Source organism: Pseudonaja textilis, chromosome 15 (genome assembly GCF_049901715.1).
Source record: "Pseudonaja textilis isolate UNSWEBS1 chromosome 15, rPseTex1.2, whole genome shotgun sequence".
Classification (NCBI taxonomy): Eukaryota; Metazoa; Chordata; class Lepidosauria; order Squamata; family Elapidae; genus Pseudonaja; species Pseudonaja textilis.
The window spans coordinates 2,218,264-2,231,588 of record NC_142004.1 but is presented as its reverse complement, the minus strand read 5'-3'; the positions used below and the strand labels follow the sequence as shown (position 1 = coordinate 2,231,588).

Here is a 13,325-nt window from a genome sequence, read left to right as displayed (position 1 = left end):
TGAATCTGAACCGAACGAACGACTTTGCTTCCTGCAAAGGTTTCGTCACCTTTGCCTGTCCTTTATCCCTTATGGGAGGGGCAATCACCTCCAAGCTTTACTCCCGAGTTGCCCCTTTTGTCTCAGCTGCTCTCGCCTTCTAGCAGCTCTGTGCATACGCGCACTGGGAACAGGCTCCCCTTGTTCCTCTTCCTCGCTGCTGCCAGATTCCGGAGGCTCCGGAGGCAGCCCCCCACTCCCAGATGGCCCTGGCCCCATCTCTGCATCAGATGCAGGACCCTCGTCCGAGTCCTCTCCAGACTCCTGGACTGGTCCCTGTTCTTCCCCACTGTCCGACTCTGCTGCCGGCAAACCACAACAGAAATGTCATATTGACACATATCTGGTGAAAACCGACTCTGAAATTCCTGCAGTTTTCATCTCATTAAAAGTAAAAGTTTTTCTACTTTCTCAAAACAATCAGTCCCAAAACAATGGTCCAATCATCGTTCAGCACGACCACCGGGTGGCATCACTCCGCCTTCTTCCGACCAGGTGTGAGAATGTCCTTGGTTCCCAAGAGAAAGTATTTTGTTTTGGCTACAAAAACCCCTCTGTCTAAAATCTCCCGGTCCCTGACTCTCAACTCCAGTGTGACAACACTGAAGCGGACAAAAACAGCTTCAGTCAAGAGAGTTTCAGGGCTGATACCCACCTGGCTCCAAGTAGCTGAACTGTGCCAGAGACTGCCTCTCCAGGTGCTCCAGGTCAAAGGTTTCAGCTTCCCGGCCACTCAGGTGCCTCACCAAATGCCTATTCACCATGCAGACACAGCCTAGGTGAATCAGGGCCCGCAGGAGTAACGGCACCTGGCAAAGAGGAACCAGTCAATAAAGATATCTATCTACATAAAAGTGAAATACCGCTCACGCATCATTACAAAATCTCCACAACCGTAAAGCCTACAAACTTGAAATGACGTGGTTGTCTGAAATGGAACACGGTTTCCTGCCCAAGCAGGGGGTTGGACTAGAAGATCTCCAAGGTCCCTTCCAACTCTCTTCTTCTGTTATCATTCTCGTCAAGGCATTACCTGGGTCTCGTAAACCCCCTCAATGTCTGGAGCAGAGAGGCTGGCATTGATCTCATTGACATGCTCCAGGTACATGTCTTCGGACACGGAGTACTCGTACAGGTGGAAGGCCAAGCTGGAACGAGGAAGAATTCGATTCACCTGCAAAGAGAACAGGATGAGCCCTCTTCTGTTTGTGCCCTGAAAGGGTGGGGAATTTAATCCATTTGATCCCTTTCGGATAATAAATTGACTTTTGCCTGTGTGAATCTCCCTGCCTGTGGAATGAATCCAATCGGGACCCTCACACTTTTGGTTCTGGAGTTAAGCTCTTCTTCCTCTTTAAAAAAAAAAAAAAATCTGGGTCTTTTCAGTTCAAATCAGTTCAGTCTTAAGGTAGCCCGCAACTTATGAGCACAATGGAGTCCCAAATGGATGTTGCTAAGCGAGACATTTGTTAAGTGAAGTTTTGCCCCATTTTTTATGACTTTTCCTGCTCCTGTTTGTTAACGGAATTGCTGCCGTTGTTACATTAGCCACACAGTTGTGTAGTGAATCTGGCTTCCCCGTGGACTTGGCTTGTCGCAATGTGGCCACAGAGACTTCTGACAAGTACAATTCCAGAAAAGACAGGGAATTACGCACCGGGTCGTTCTACTAGGAACCAACCTGGAGTTCGAGGTACCTTTTTATAGACCGTGCTCTCTTCAGGTTTAGGAACGCGCTGGTTGATATAGAAAATTCGTGGGACGTTCAGTTTCAGGCAGTAGAGATCGCTCCCAATTACAGCCCAAAGCTTGAAGAGGCCTGGCTGGCCAGTCTCAGCAATCTAGCAGAGGGGGAAAAACAGCGATCAGGACCAGGGTCTTCAATCTAGAGGAAAATACCTCTTACTATGGGAATTGTGGCTAGTAATAAGTTTCCTAGAGCTGGAAAAAACTAGCACTTATGTCTTTACTAAGACATAGAAAGTAGAAATTGGAAAAACCCTGTTATATACTGCCACAAAATAGAATACATTGTAATTACAATATCTATATCTATCTATCTATCTATCTGTCTGTCTGTCTGTCTGTCTGTCTGTCTGTCTGTCTGTCTATCTATCTATCTATCTATCTATCAATATACACACAGTATATATAAATCTGAGAAGCTGAAAGAGTATTATATATATTTAATTAATATCATCATTGTTATCAATGTTTTGTATAAAGTAAATTGACCCAGACAATGTACTGTTTGCACAGGAAAATCTTGATTTTTGTCAACTCCAAGGGGAATCCTCGGAGAAAAGGCCTGGATTGTTTTCTCGAGATGCTACAAATGCTAGCAAGGAAAAGAAATGTAAGCAGTTCAGGTCAGAGGTCTCCAACCTTGGTAACTGTCACCCTGGCAGACTTCAACTCCCAGAATTGCTGGGAGTTGAAGTCCTCCAGGCTCAAAGTTTACCAAGGTTGGAGACTCCTTGTTTAGGGTATGGCCCTGATGGAAGGAACCATCTTAGGAATTAGAAGCTCTGCTTCGTGGACTGTTAGCCCTTCAATCACAGCACATCTCCCGTCATGATGGGGGTAGGCAGGAATCCCTCCTGTTTTGTCCAGCAAAGGATTCTGGGAATTGAAGGACAACGCAGCTGGAGGATACGAGGTCACCGTATAAGCTGTGGTGCCCACACTGAACGACGTCTCTCACGGGGCCCCAGCCCTCAGCAGTTCCTTGCTGCCCATACCTGGACTATCTGCCACGGCATGTCGAGGATACTCCGGGCGGTCTTGCGCAGGAAATTGCTCAGGCCCTTGGAGGGCCCGGCCCGAATCACTCCGCCCCCTGGGGCTGCTTCTCCGTCGGCCAGCCTCCGCCTCTTCCGGCGCTCCTGGCGTTGACGGGCCTGCAGCTCCCACTTCTTTTTATGGTAGCGCAGCCAGAGCAGACGTTCCTCCTATGGGCAGAGCAAACCAGACGGACGCAGCTGTTGGGACAGGGAGCTGCAAAGCCGTCTCAGGTTGCTTGAGCTCAGGCACCTGAAATAATTCATCTCCTAGACCAGCGGTGGGATTCAGACGGTTCACACCGGTTTACAAGAACCGGTTGTTAACTTTCTGAGCAGTTCGGCGAACTGGTTGTTGGAAGAAATCATTAGGGTGGAGAAACGGTTGTTAAATCATTTGAATCCCACCGCTGATCTAGACCAGGGGTCCCCAACCTTTGTGGCATGGTAGATTGGCTGGAGAGAGTGGGCAAAGAGGCGCATCGGAACCGCAGCGGGCTGGCAGGCACACGACTGTGAAGAGAAACTGTTCCAACTCAACTCCATCTGAGCAATGGCCATAAACTTCCAATAACTTCCTTTTTCTGAAACTATCTCAGGGGGTGAAGGGATCAACGGCTTCCCCACCGGGGGAACCCCAACCTCAGAGCAACCCTGCTGCTAATCGGCTGAGGAGCTTTTGGCCTGCTCTCTGACGCGATTGCAGCCCCGAGGAAACTGACTTACCTTCGTGGCGCCAGCGGGCGGTGGGGGTCCCAGGATCTCCCTCCAGGATTGGGTGAGCTCCAGAGCTTGGGACTGCTGCTGGCTCTCCTCTGCGGTGAGGGTTCGTTTACGCTTGCTTGAGATGGGGGGCACTGGCTGCAGAGGTTTGGTGACCCCAAAATCTTCCATATCGGCCACCTGACTGTTTGGGGTATTCTCACTGGGTAAGTTACTGGAGACCTACAAGGAAAGTCCGCAGGCGATTATATGAAGGATGTTAGCTCTGCTATCTTGGCTACAGTTGGCTGGCATCCTGGCATAACAGAAGAGGGGTGGTTAAGAGGAACTTGGCGAATGTAAAGGGCGGGGAGGAAGATGGTACCAGGAACCAGAGGTGCTAAGTGGCCAGATTTCACCGCCTCGAGGACGCCGGGCCTTGGAACGAATACAAAATCTCTTTGAGACATACCTACCATCAAAGCAGCTCTCAAAACATCAAACCAGGATATTGTTGGACGCTAACAGCCCAGTATATAAGTCTACATAAGGGCTGTTGCTGTACCGCATCTTTGTCCCGCCCTTGAGCCCCAGAAGCGGTGGCAAGAGAACGGTAGGGGTGCGATCTTACCTGTCTTTTGCCTTCGCTGACAAAGAGCTCACTGATTTTTTTCTGCTTGTACGCATCGTTTTTCTCCAGCAGCTTCTTGTGCAGCCAGTCAGGGTGACGGACACGGGGCACTGGATTCTTCACCTGCCAGGAAGCCACACATTGAGCCCTTGCTCGGGGTTTCACTTCTTTCCTCTTTTCCAGGGTGGACGGTACATCTTTTTACGTTGATTATATCAGGGGTCGCCAAACTTTTGGACTACAGGGACCACCAAATTAATAATTTTAAATCCTGCGGACCACTAATATGAATTTTGACGGACGGTGGCTTGTTGACAGTGGGAGAGAGAAAGACAGAGAGAGAGAGATCTGATCTAACCTCACTCTCCCCCTTTCTCTCTCTCACACACACACACAAACGAAGCAGGGGTGGGATTCAAATTTCTTAACAACCGTTCTGTGGGCGTGGCTTTGTGGTCATGTGACTGGCTGTATGTAAATATTATAAATATTTATATAAATATTGATTGATTTTTTTTAATAAAAAAAGAGCAACTTTTACCCCAAATCAGGCAAAACAGGCGGGCAGATTGAGTTGCTCACAGAATCACAGATTCACTTACAGATCTGTGTTTCTGCCATCGGCTAGCTGAGTCTGCACTGCTTCAGTCCTAAGGGAGGTTCGGCTCTGCTTAAAAGCATCGGTCTGAAATGGTATAGGCTCTCCACCCTGAGCAGGCGGTTGGATGAGAAAATCTCCAAGGTCCCTCCCAATTCTTGTTAATTCTGTTTTGCTGTTTAATGTAGTGGGCCGCTGGCCCTTCTCCCCAAGGATTCACTCCTAAGATTACCTGCTGCAGGGCGGCTGGGATGGTGATAATCTTTTGGATTGTGCTACCCAGTCTTTCGATGTAATAATCCCAGTCTAGGATCTGCAAATAAAAAGCAGAGAACCCCGATGGTAGCCCGAAGGGATACAACAGAGTCACCTAAGTTCAATCTCTGGTTATTAACGGCGGCAAGCAGAAGGGATTCTCAGGAATCCTGGGGAAGCACAGGTTTTGCAACGAGCCACGAGAGTCTGGACGGTACCCAGATCGGCTCCATTCAGTCCAGCCTAATTGGCTTACCGTTCGGATATCAAAATCCTGCAGCGAAGGGCTTTTGAGCCACTTCCGGAGGTAATGCTTGCGCACCGAGAGCTCGGCCTGGAAAATGGCGAGTGGGATGGCTCTGGGTGGAAGGAAGAACAGATTAGCGCTCCTCAAAGCCAGTCGAAGAAAAGTATAGGCAGTCCTTGACTGATAACAGTTCATTTAGTGACCGTTCGACGTTACAAAGGCGCTGTATACCGTCACCTGAAAACTTTTTTTTCTGGCTCCAAGCAGGCCTCAGAAGGATGGGCGTCTCCCCCTTTTAGGGTCTCTCCGCTTCATCCCCCGATTGAGAATGACAGCTCCCCACCCTCCTCAAAACACAGCGGACGCACCTCTCTGTAACCGGGGAGCCTTCCGGTTTCTTGGAGATGATAAACCGGCAGCTCAGCCCAGCGTCCTTCACCATCTGGTCCCCGAGAAACTCCGCCAGGCGCTTGGCTGTGCTTATGGACGTGGATTTCTGCTCTCCGTAATCCTCCAGCTTCCGAGACATGGATCGATTCTCTGAGATCAGCTCAAACAGCTCGGAATCGGGCATATTAGCTGCCTGGAAGGAGAAAGAAAACAAAAAATCCATGTCTTTTCTGCAGCTGCTCCCATTCAGCTACACCCAGTTTCATCCTCTCCGTGTCACATTTGAACACCCGACAGGCTCAACCGGGGAAGCAAAAGGAAGAGGCGCCATACCGACAGCAGCAAGACGCTACAACACGCGGTATCATTTATAATGGACTTATTCTCCTCGCTTCGGTTTCCGCGACGTCCCGTTTAAAGGGTAGAAGAGCAACAGCTGGGTGGAAAAACACCTGGGTAACTTCAAAATTATGAAAGCAGGTCCCAAAGTCTGTTTTTCACTGTATGAATCCTCCTCCTCCTCCTCTTTTAATGACCCTATCATCCCTTGCGGGGCAGAGTCTGGGCAACTGAATGGAACTGAGTGCTTACTGGCCAGATGCCTTTCTTGTTGCCAGTACGGAGCTATATGAATGCCTTTTGGAAAAGGCCTACTTTCTCAGTTGTCCCAGTGTTCTGATTCCGGAAAGTGATTTTTCCACCGCAAGGATTGATTTGCTACCTTCCAAAGGCCACGAAGCTGTAGCGGGGGTGGGGGGAGGGCTCTCTGCCCACCTGTACTCGTCTCGTCTCCCTCCCAGGGTGGGGGAGGGGTGGCTACAAAAAACACCACGGGATCAACCTGCCCGACTGCTGCAGGAAGAGATCCGACTCCTGAGCCCCACCTTGCTGTACAGGACATCAAGCCAGTAATCGGCTACTTTGGCGACCGACGCATACACCTCCTCCAGGGTCGTGCCATTCAGGAAGGCCTCGAAGACCGATGACTGGAAGATCTTCACTAGCTGCAGCTCCCCTCGTCGCTTCACCTCAAAGCCCTTCAGCTCAGCCAGGGAACCGTCTTCATTGAACACAGCGTATCTGGGACACAGCCATCGTCATCCTCAGGACAGAAGGGAAACTCCCTCCGCCCACACCTAGTCTTTATCTGGGTGGCAACCTCTGATCCCTACCGCCCTGCTAAATCCAGGCGTGCCAGTGTGCTTGGGTGCCGCATTTCGATACCCCTTCCAGCCTTCCTTTTAACCCAGTTGCCCCATCTAGCAATAGCAATAGCACTTAAGACTTATATACTGCTTTTGTGGTGCTTTCTAGCCCCCTCTAAGCAGTTTGCAGAGTCAGCCTCTTGAGCCCAACAATCTGGGTCCTCCTTTTACCCACCTCGAAAGGAGGGAAGGATGTGTCAACCTTGAGCCTGGTGACATTCGAACTGCTGGCAGTCGGCAGAATTAGCCTGCAACACTACATTCTGACCACTGCGCCACCATGGCCCTTCCTTCCTTCCTTTCCACTTAGCTCTTAGACTTATAGACCACTTCACGGTACTTTCCAGCCCTCTCTAAGCGGTTTACAGAGCCAGCCTCTCGCCTCCAACAATCTGGGTCCTCATTTTACCCACCTTGGAAGGATGAAAGGCTGAGTCAACCTTGAGCCTGGTGAGAATCGAACTGCCAAACTGCAGTCAGCCGGCAGTCGGCAGAAGCAGCCTTCCTGAAACTTTTGTGTTCCCAATCCTGGACTCTCACCTTTTCTTCAGCTTCTTGCCTTCCTCCTTGGACGCTGGAAGAATCATAGCCAGGTAGGGCCCATCTACTTCAAAAAAGATGCTATTCTCGGAGCGGGAAACATACTTGAGGGATGTTGGGTCCACCAGCTCTTGGTACTGGGTGTTTGTAAAACCCTCCTGTACAAAAACACACACAACACAAACAGCCTTTGGTACCATTTCTCTTATTTCCGCTAAAAAGAGAGAAGGCGCATCATCCCAACAGCGTTCAAGCTTTGCTACATATATTTGTTGCACATTTTGCCAATTGTACAGCTTGTTTTTTTCATGCATGCATATTATGCAAGGACAAAATTGTGTCTTGCTAACCTTCTTTTACAGTTTAGGCCTGAGGTGCCCTAAGGAGCAAGATTCCTGTCTGATGTTACACAGGCCCACACAAACATTGTAATTTGCTTTCTACTGTATGACTAACTTTGTCGCTTGTATCCTTACAATTTATACTGTTTCCTAATATGATTTGATTGCTTATTGTACCCTGTGACCATCATTAAGTGTTGGACCTGATGATTCTTGACGAAATGTATCTTTTCTTTTTATGTATACTGAGAGCATTTGCACCAAGACAAATTCCTTGTGTGTCCAATCACACTTGGCCAATAAAGAGTTCTATTCTATTCTATTCTATTCTATTCTATTCTATTCTATTCTATTCTATTCTATTCTATTCTATTCTATTCTATTTCTATTCTATTTCTATTCTAATCTATTCCATTCCATTCCATTCTATTCTGTCTCATTCTATTCTTTCTCATTCTATTCTACTCTATCTCATTCTATTCTATCCTTTCTCATTCTATTCTATTCTATTTTATTCCTGTATTTCCATTCCATTCCATTCCATTCCATTCCATTCCATTCCATCCTATCCTATCTCATTCTCTTCTCTTCTCTTTCATTCTATTCAGATTTTTGCCTGGCTGGAGATAAGTCTGATCAGCTGTAAGTTTCTAGACGGACATCTTTTCCAGTTTATCCAACATAGAATACTGGAAATGTCCCAAAGAATCTTAATTACAATTAAGCGCTGCTCCCAGCAACCTTCTTAATGAGCCTCATGTACGGATGCTAGCTACTGAACCGCGGGAAGTGACTGTACCCTGCGCCAGCTCCTCTTGTGGAGGAAAAGACGATACCCTGGAGTCTCCTCACCTTCACCATGATGTTCAGCATCGCCCCCGGATAGGAAATGGTCACCTTGGGTTTCTTGGAATGGGTTGACTTGATGACAAAGTTCTCTGGAAAGCTGTTTGGAAGCACGCACCAGATCCCATCTGTGTCAAGCTCCAAGGGCCTCCTGAGCAGGAAGAGACAGGATGGTTTGGAGATTAACAAGGCGCGGAACGCCCTACCAAGGCCAAAGACTGCCAGTGGTGGTTTAACAGAGGGGTCTCCAACCTTGGCCACTTTAAGCCTGGAGGACTTCAACTCCCAGAATTCTGGGAGTTGAAGTCCTCCAGGCTTAAAGTGGCCAAGGTTGGAGACCCTGGTTTAACAGGTATGTTCTGAAAACTCTTTTATGTTCTGTCCAAATAGCTGTGAAAAGGCGCCTCTCATTAGAACCAAGCATTCGTTGGCATCCTTCATGCTCAAGAGACTTATGGTATCATGCTCTGAAAAGAGGTCCTAAAACGGCATCTAGTGTGGCTAACAAGGCCAATTTGAGAAGGTCAATCCCTTCCCCACGGAGGACAGATACAGCCTGTCCAGCTCCTGGATTTCGCTGGTTCCGGGACTGTCCCTTGGCCTCAGCCTGCCCAACGAGGGTCCCTTCGAATTGGGAGAATTGGGCTCCATCGTTAGCCTCCAAACTGAGCGATCGGGTCGAAGTTTCCCCGGTGGTGGTGGTGGTAGAGGAGGAGGAGGAGGAGGAGGAGGAGGATGTTAATCCCTGTTAATCTAATTCTCAGCTCACTCCAGGACTCACCCAATCTGCTCAATCAGTTCCCTGGCCTGAGTGATGATGTTGGCGCCAGTGAAGCACACAATGCCGGCCATTTCCATAGAGTACCAGCGGGCCCTGCGCAGGAGAGAGAGAAAACGCCGGGTAGGAACGGGTTCCCAGGTTCTAGGCCTGGCGTTGCAACACCCCGGGAAGGTTTCAGTGCTCCGTGACTCGAGAGTTTCCTTTGGGGAGACGAGCAGCAGGTGATAAAATAAATTAATTTGACCCAGAGATGCTTGGAAGCTTGAGGCAAGGTGGGCAAGCTCAGAACACAATTTTGCAACACGACCGCAAGTTAGAACCTTAAACAGTTCAAGGGGCCATTGACAGAGGGGTCAAAGGGGCCATCTGTGTCAAAACCGAACACCCCTCCCTCAACAGAGGGGGAGGGATACAATATCATCTATCTCCAGTCTACAACACAGTCCTTTCAGAAGTTCCAAGAAGGCTCCACACCCTGAGGGGACCCCGAGGACACAGATAAACCTCCAAGTGGCCTCAACGACCCTCTAAAAGGATGCAAATGACCAGCTCTGTCTGCAAGGAGTATCAATCCTTCCCTTCCTCATCATCCAGGCAGAGCTGAAGAAGCTGCTAGGACGAGAAGCGAAACGTCTTAAAGAAAAACCAAGCACGTCCAGTGGCCTCCCGGAAAAAGCACCTTCGGGAGGCCCCCGCTAGCCATGTCCCTCCCGTTCTGTTTTTACGCTCACCCTTTGCGCATGACGTAGCCATAGAAGGAGTTGAGGATGCACTTGTGTGCCAGCTGCAAGGAGTCGTACAAGATCTCCATGTTCTTGCAACGCTTCACTTCCGAGGCATCGGCCATTTCGGTGGCAGCTGCCAGCTTCTTCTTCCACACCTGGAACGGGGGAAGACAGGGAAGACGGACGGTCCTTACAGGCAGCCAGAGCCTCCATCTTGGAAAGCTCAGAGGGGGATTTGAGATAGAAAGCAACAGCCTGTTTAGGGCTGATGATTTATTCATGTAATTTATTTTGTTCAGGCATCTTCCGTAGCCAAGAACTCCAAATTCCTAGAAAGGCAGGAAGTGTTTACTTCAGGCAGTTCTGGGACGGTAGAAAAACAAACGATTTGTAACAGAACTACTGCATGTTACACTCAGTTGATTAAACTGGGTTGATTCCTGGTTGCTTCACAGTCATGTCTGTGTAGATTTCTGGCAATAATATGAAAATAGTTTGCTGTTAACTTTTTCTTTCTTTCTTTCTTGATTCTTTATAGGCTACAACCCAAATACCCCAACTGTACCTTGTGTAATCCTTTAAACTCATAGCGACGATCTCGAAAAGCTCGAACTGTGTCTACATAGAAGGAGTTTTCTCGCTGACAAATCGTAGTGACACGTTCCTCCACTTTTGTCACATGGATCTTCTTGTAAGCTTTCCGACAATAATCTGCTCCAAAGAAACGGAGGTATTTTAACCCCAAATACAGAGACTTTTCCAGGAAATCATTCCAGATCTTCCCCATACACCTACAGGTAGTCCTTGACTTACAACAGTTCAGTTAATGTCTTGACCCAAACCCTTCTCCAATAAAACAAACACGAACCAAAGGGAACAGAAATGATTCTTTTAATGATTCTTACAAATCCCCGGTTAAAAGGCTGCTGCAAACTAATTAACTTTGAGAAGCATGAGCTTCGCCAAAACCATGCAAGGCTGCCAAGAATAACAGATAAGAAATATTTTACAATGCAAGAGTCTTCAAATGCCAACTAAGATACTGCAATGTCCACGAGGCTGAGTTTCAAAACGTCTTTGCTTTCTGCAAAGAACGTCCGATTCACAGCTGGCTTTTATCTTCTTGAAGGAGGGGCCATTACCTTGCAGCCTTACTCCCGAGTCGCCCATGCTGCTGCAGCTGCTCTTTCCTGCAAGCAGTCCTGAGCCGTCGGGAACCTCATCACTGCTGCCAGCCCCCAAAATCTCTGAGGGCAGCATTCCACTCCCTAATGCTCCCGGCCCCTCATCTGAGTCCTCGCTCAATATCAGACTCCAGTTAGAACTTAAAACGTGGAAAGCCACGTTCAGAATTTCTCGCACTGGAACCAAGGAAGGTTTTTGTTCTCACCAGCTAATCGCTTCTTCTCGTATTTAGCTTGATCTTCTCGAGGCAGTTCATGGAAGGCCCGGGGAGGCCCATCTGGGAAAACGGCAGGAAACTTCTCCGATTCCAATTGTTGCTGGATGCGGTGGAACTCGCTCCGGCTTGCTGGCACTGCCGATGGGAAGGAAAAACCAGAACTAAGAATACTTCTGAAGAGTCAGGCTTGGAGAATACGGACTACAAGAGCTATGCTCGAGCCAACGGACATTAAGACTCACTGAATTCTCCCCTCCACTGCCAAGTCATTTTCCGCTGACAGCTGGCCCCTGGCTTGTTGAAGTCACAAGCAGCACAGGTTGCCTCATCCACGATAGCCGAGGGCTGGTGGGGAAGAAAGCATTCACGACAAAAGCCATGTGGGTACATTCATCATTTTGTACTTATTTATTTTGTCATGCTTATTTAGTGTATATTGGAGGTGGTGACCCTTTGGGAGCTGTATGCGACGAAATTTCATTTTAATGTATGCTGGTTAAGAGTACATTCAAGGTGGCAATAAAGTTATTCTACGCCCCTTCTTATATAGAGAAGAGTAGTTAGTGCACTGGGCAAGCTGGATCTTATCTTTACGGTCATTTAGATCAATAATATTAGGCCTCTGTGGTTAAAGGAACATGGAAGACAAAATTCAGTACTGAACTGGACATGAGGAGAGAAGAATGAATGTGAGACTACTTTCCAGAGCAATGTTTTAATGCACTGACATCTGGTGGGAACCCAAATTGCCAATAGCTTTGGAAATAAAAAGCTAAGTAAAGACATTCTCATCTCTGAATTTGAATGAAGAGAGGATACGGCTGTGCAGCATGGGCTCTTTATTCCTTGCTCTTTAGATTCTCTGCACGTAAGCAGAGCAATAAAATGCCACCATTACTTATACTAAGATCACCGGACGGCTTACATTAGATCAGGTACAGAGTTCAATGGATAGTTAGGACTGCAGATAAAAACCACCTGAACCAGCCTTCCTTCCACAAAGAGGCCACTATAGTGTGTATTTCTCCTAGAGCCATTCAGGGTACAGACTGCTCACCTCATCAATTACGAAACAGATTCAACTCTTACTTTTAAAGAATTTTAAAGTCTCATTCTGATCTTGGACTACGAGGTGACACCTAATTGCTGGGACCCTGTTTTCCTTGGCCGACCGCCCCACCGTGAACCCAAATGAGCACCCCACCCCAAAACAAGAGAATTAAAACCTTAATTCCCCAACCTCCACAAGCTACCAAGGAAACCATGTTCACCTGCAGCCTATTGGTTAAGATGATATTTGGATACATGGCTCCCACATCGAGATGGTAAATGAGGGGACATTCAATTCTGTTGGGAACATCCTTCAGGGAGTTCAACTTGACTTTGATCTTTTCACAGATCTGTTTGCAAAGGACAGAGGTTTAAAGGAAGTCACGGGAAAAGGAAAGCTTTTGCAGGATCAGCGACGTTTTGCTGAGCTGTATTTCAAATAATACACATCATTCAAGGACACAGCAAGCAAACTGTAGACAGGGACCTAGGTTGCTCGTCCATGGACCAATGTTTGTCTTTGAGGAGGCAACTGTCAAAGCTGGCAAAAGAAAAAAAAGGAATGGCACTCCCTTCCTCATCACGTGCCTATTAACCAACAATCCACATAAGCAGGAGTAACAATCGAGGAAGAAATAGTATACCAAACAGTTCTACAGAGGAATTATTGAGTCAGTCATCTGCACTTCTATCACTGTCTGGTTTGGTTCTGCAACCCAACAGGGCAGACTTCAGGGGATAATTAGGACTGCAAAAAAAACCATGGTTACCAACCTGCCTTTCACGGAGGACC

The 13,325-nt window shown here is 47.9% G+C and overlaps 1 protein-coding gene across 2 annotated transcripts in view; it reads right to left on the bottom strand.

Annotated features, from left to right (window-relative positions):
• POLE (DNA polymerase epsilon, catalytic subunit) overlaps nt 1-13,325 on the bottom strand; it is a 39,889-nt gene that overhangs the window by 14,164 nt on the left and 12,400 nt on the right. For both annotated transcript variants that reach the window (XM_087913057.1, XM_087913056.1), the window contains exons 17-34: nt 12,754-12,882; nt 11,725-11,827; nt 11,471-11,617; nt 10,646-10,791; nt 10,087-10,235; nt 9,356-9,448; nt 8,581-8,725; nt 7,388-7,545; nt 6,527-6,722; nt 5,621-5,835; nt 5,262-5,364; nt 4,983-5,063; nt 4,153-4,275; nt 3,546-3,764; nt 2,781-2,990; nt 1,737-1,880; nt 1,073-1,213; nt 695-848 (exon numbers count right to left, since the gene is read on the bottom strand). In XM_087913057.1, the coding sequence (XP_087769183.1) occupies nt 695-848; nt 1,073-1,213; nt 1,737-1,880; nt 2,781-2,990; nt 3,546-3,764; nt 4,153-4,275; nt 4,983-5,063; nt 5,262-5,364; nt 5,621-5,835; nt 6,527-6,722; nt 7,388-7,545; nt 8,581-8,725; nt 9,356-9,448; nt 10,087-10,235; nt 10,646-10,791; nt 11,471-11,617; nt 11,725-11,827; nt 12,754-12,882 (2,656 nt within the window). The remainder of the gene's footprint in view (nt 1-694; nt 849-1,072; nt 1,214-1,736; nt 1,881-2,780; nt 2,991-3,545; nt 3,765-4,152; nt 4,276-4,982; nt 5,064-5,261; nt 5,365-5,620; nt 5,836-6,526; nt 6,723-7,387; nt 7,546-8,580; nt 8,726-9,355; nt 9,449-10,086; nt 10,236-10,645; nt 10,792-11,470; nt 11,618-11,724; nt 11,828-12,753; nt 12,883-13,325) is intronic.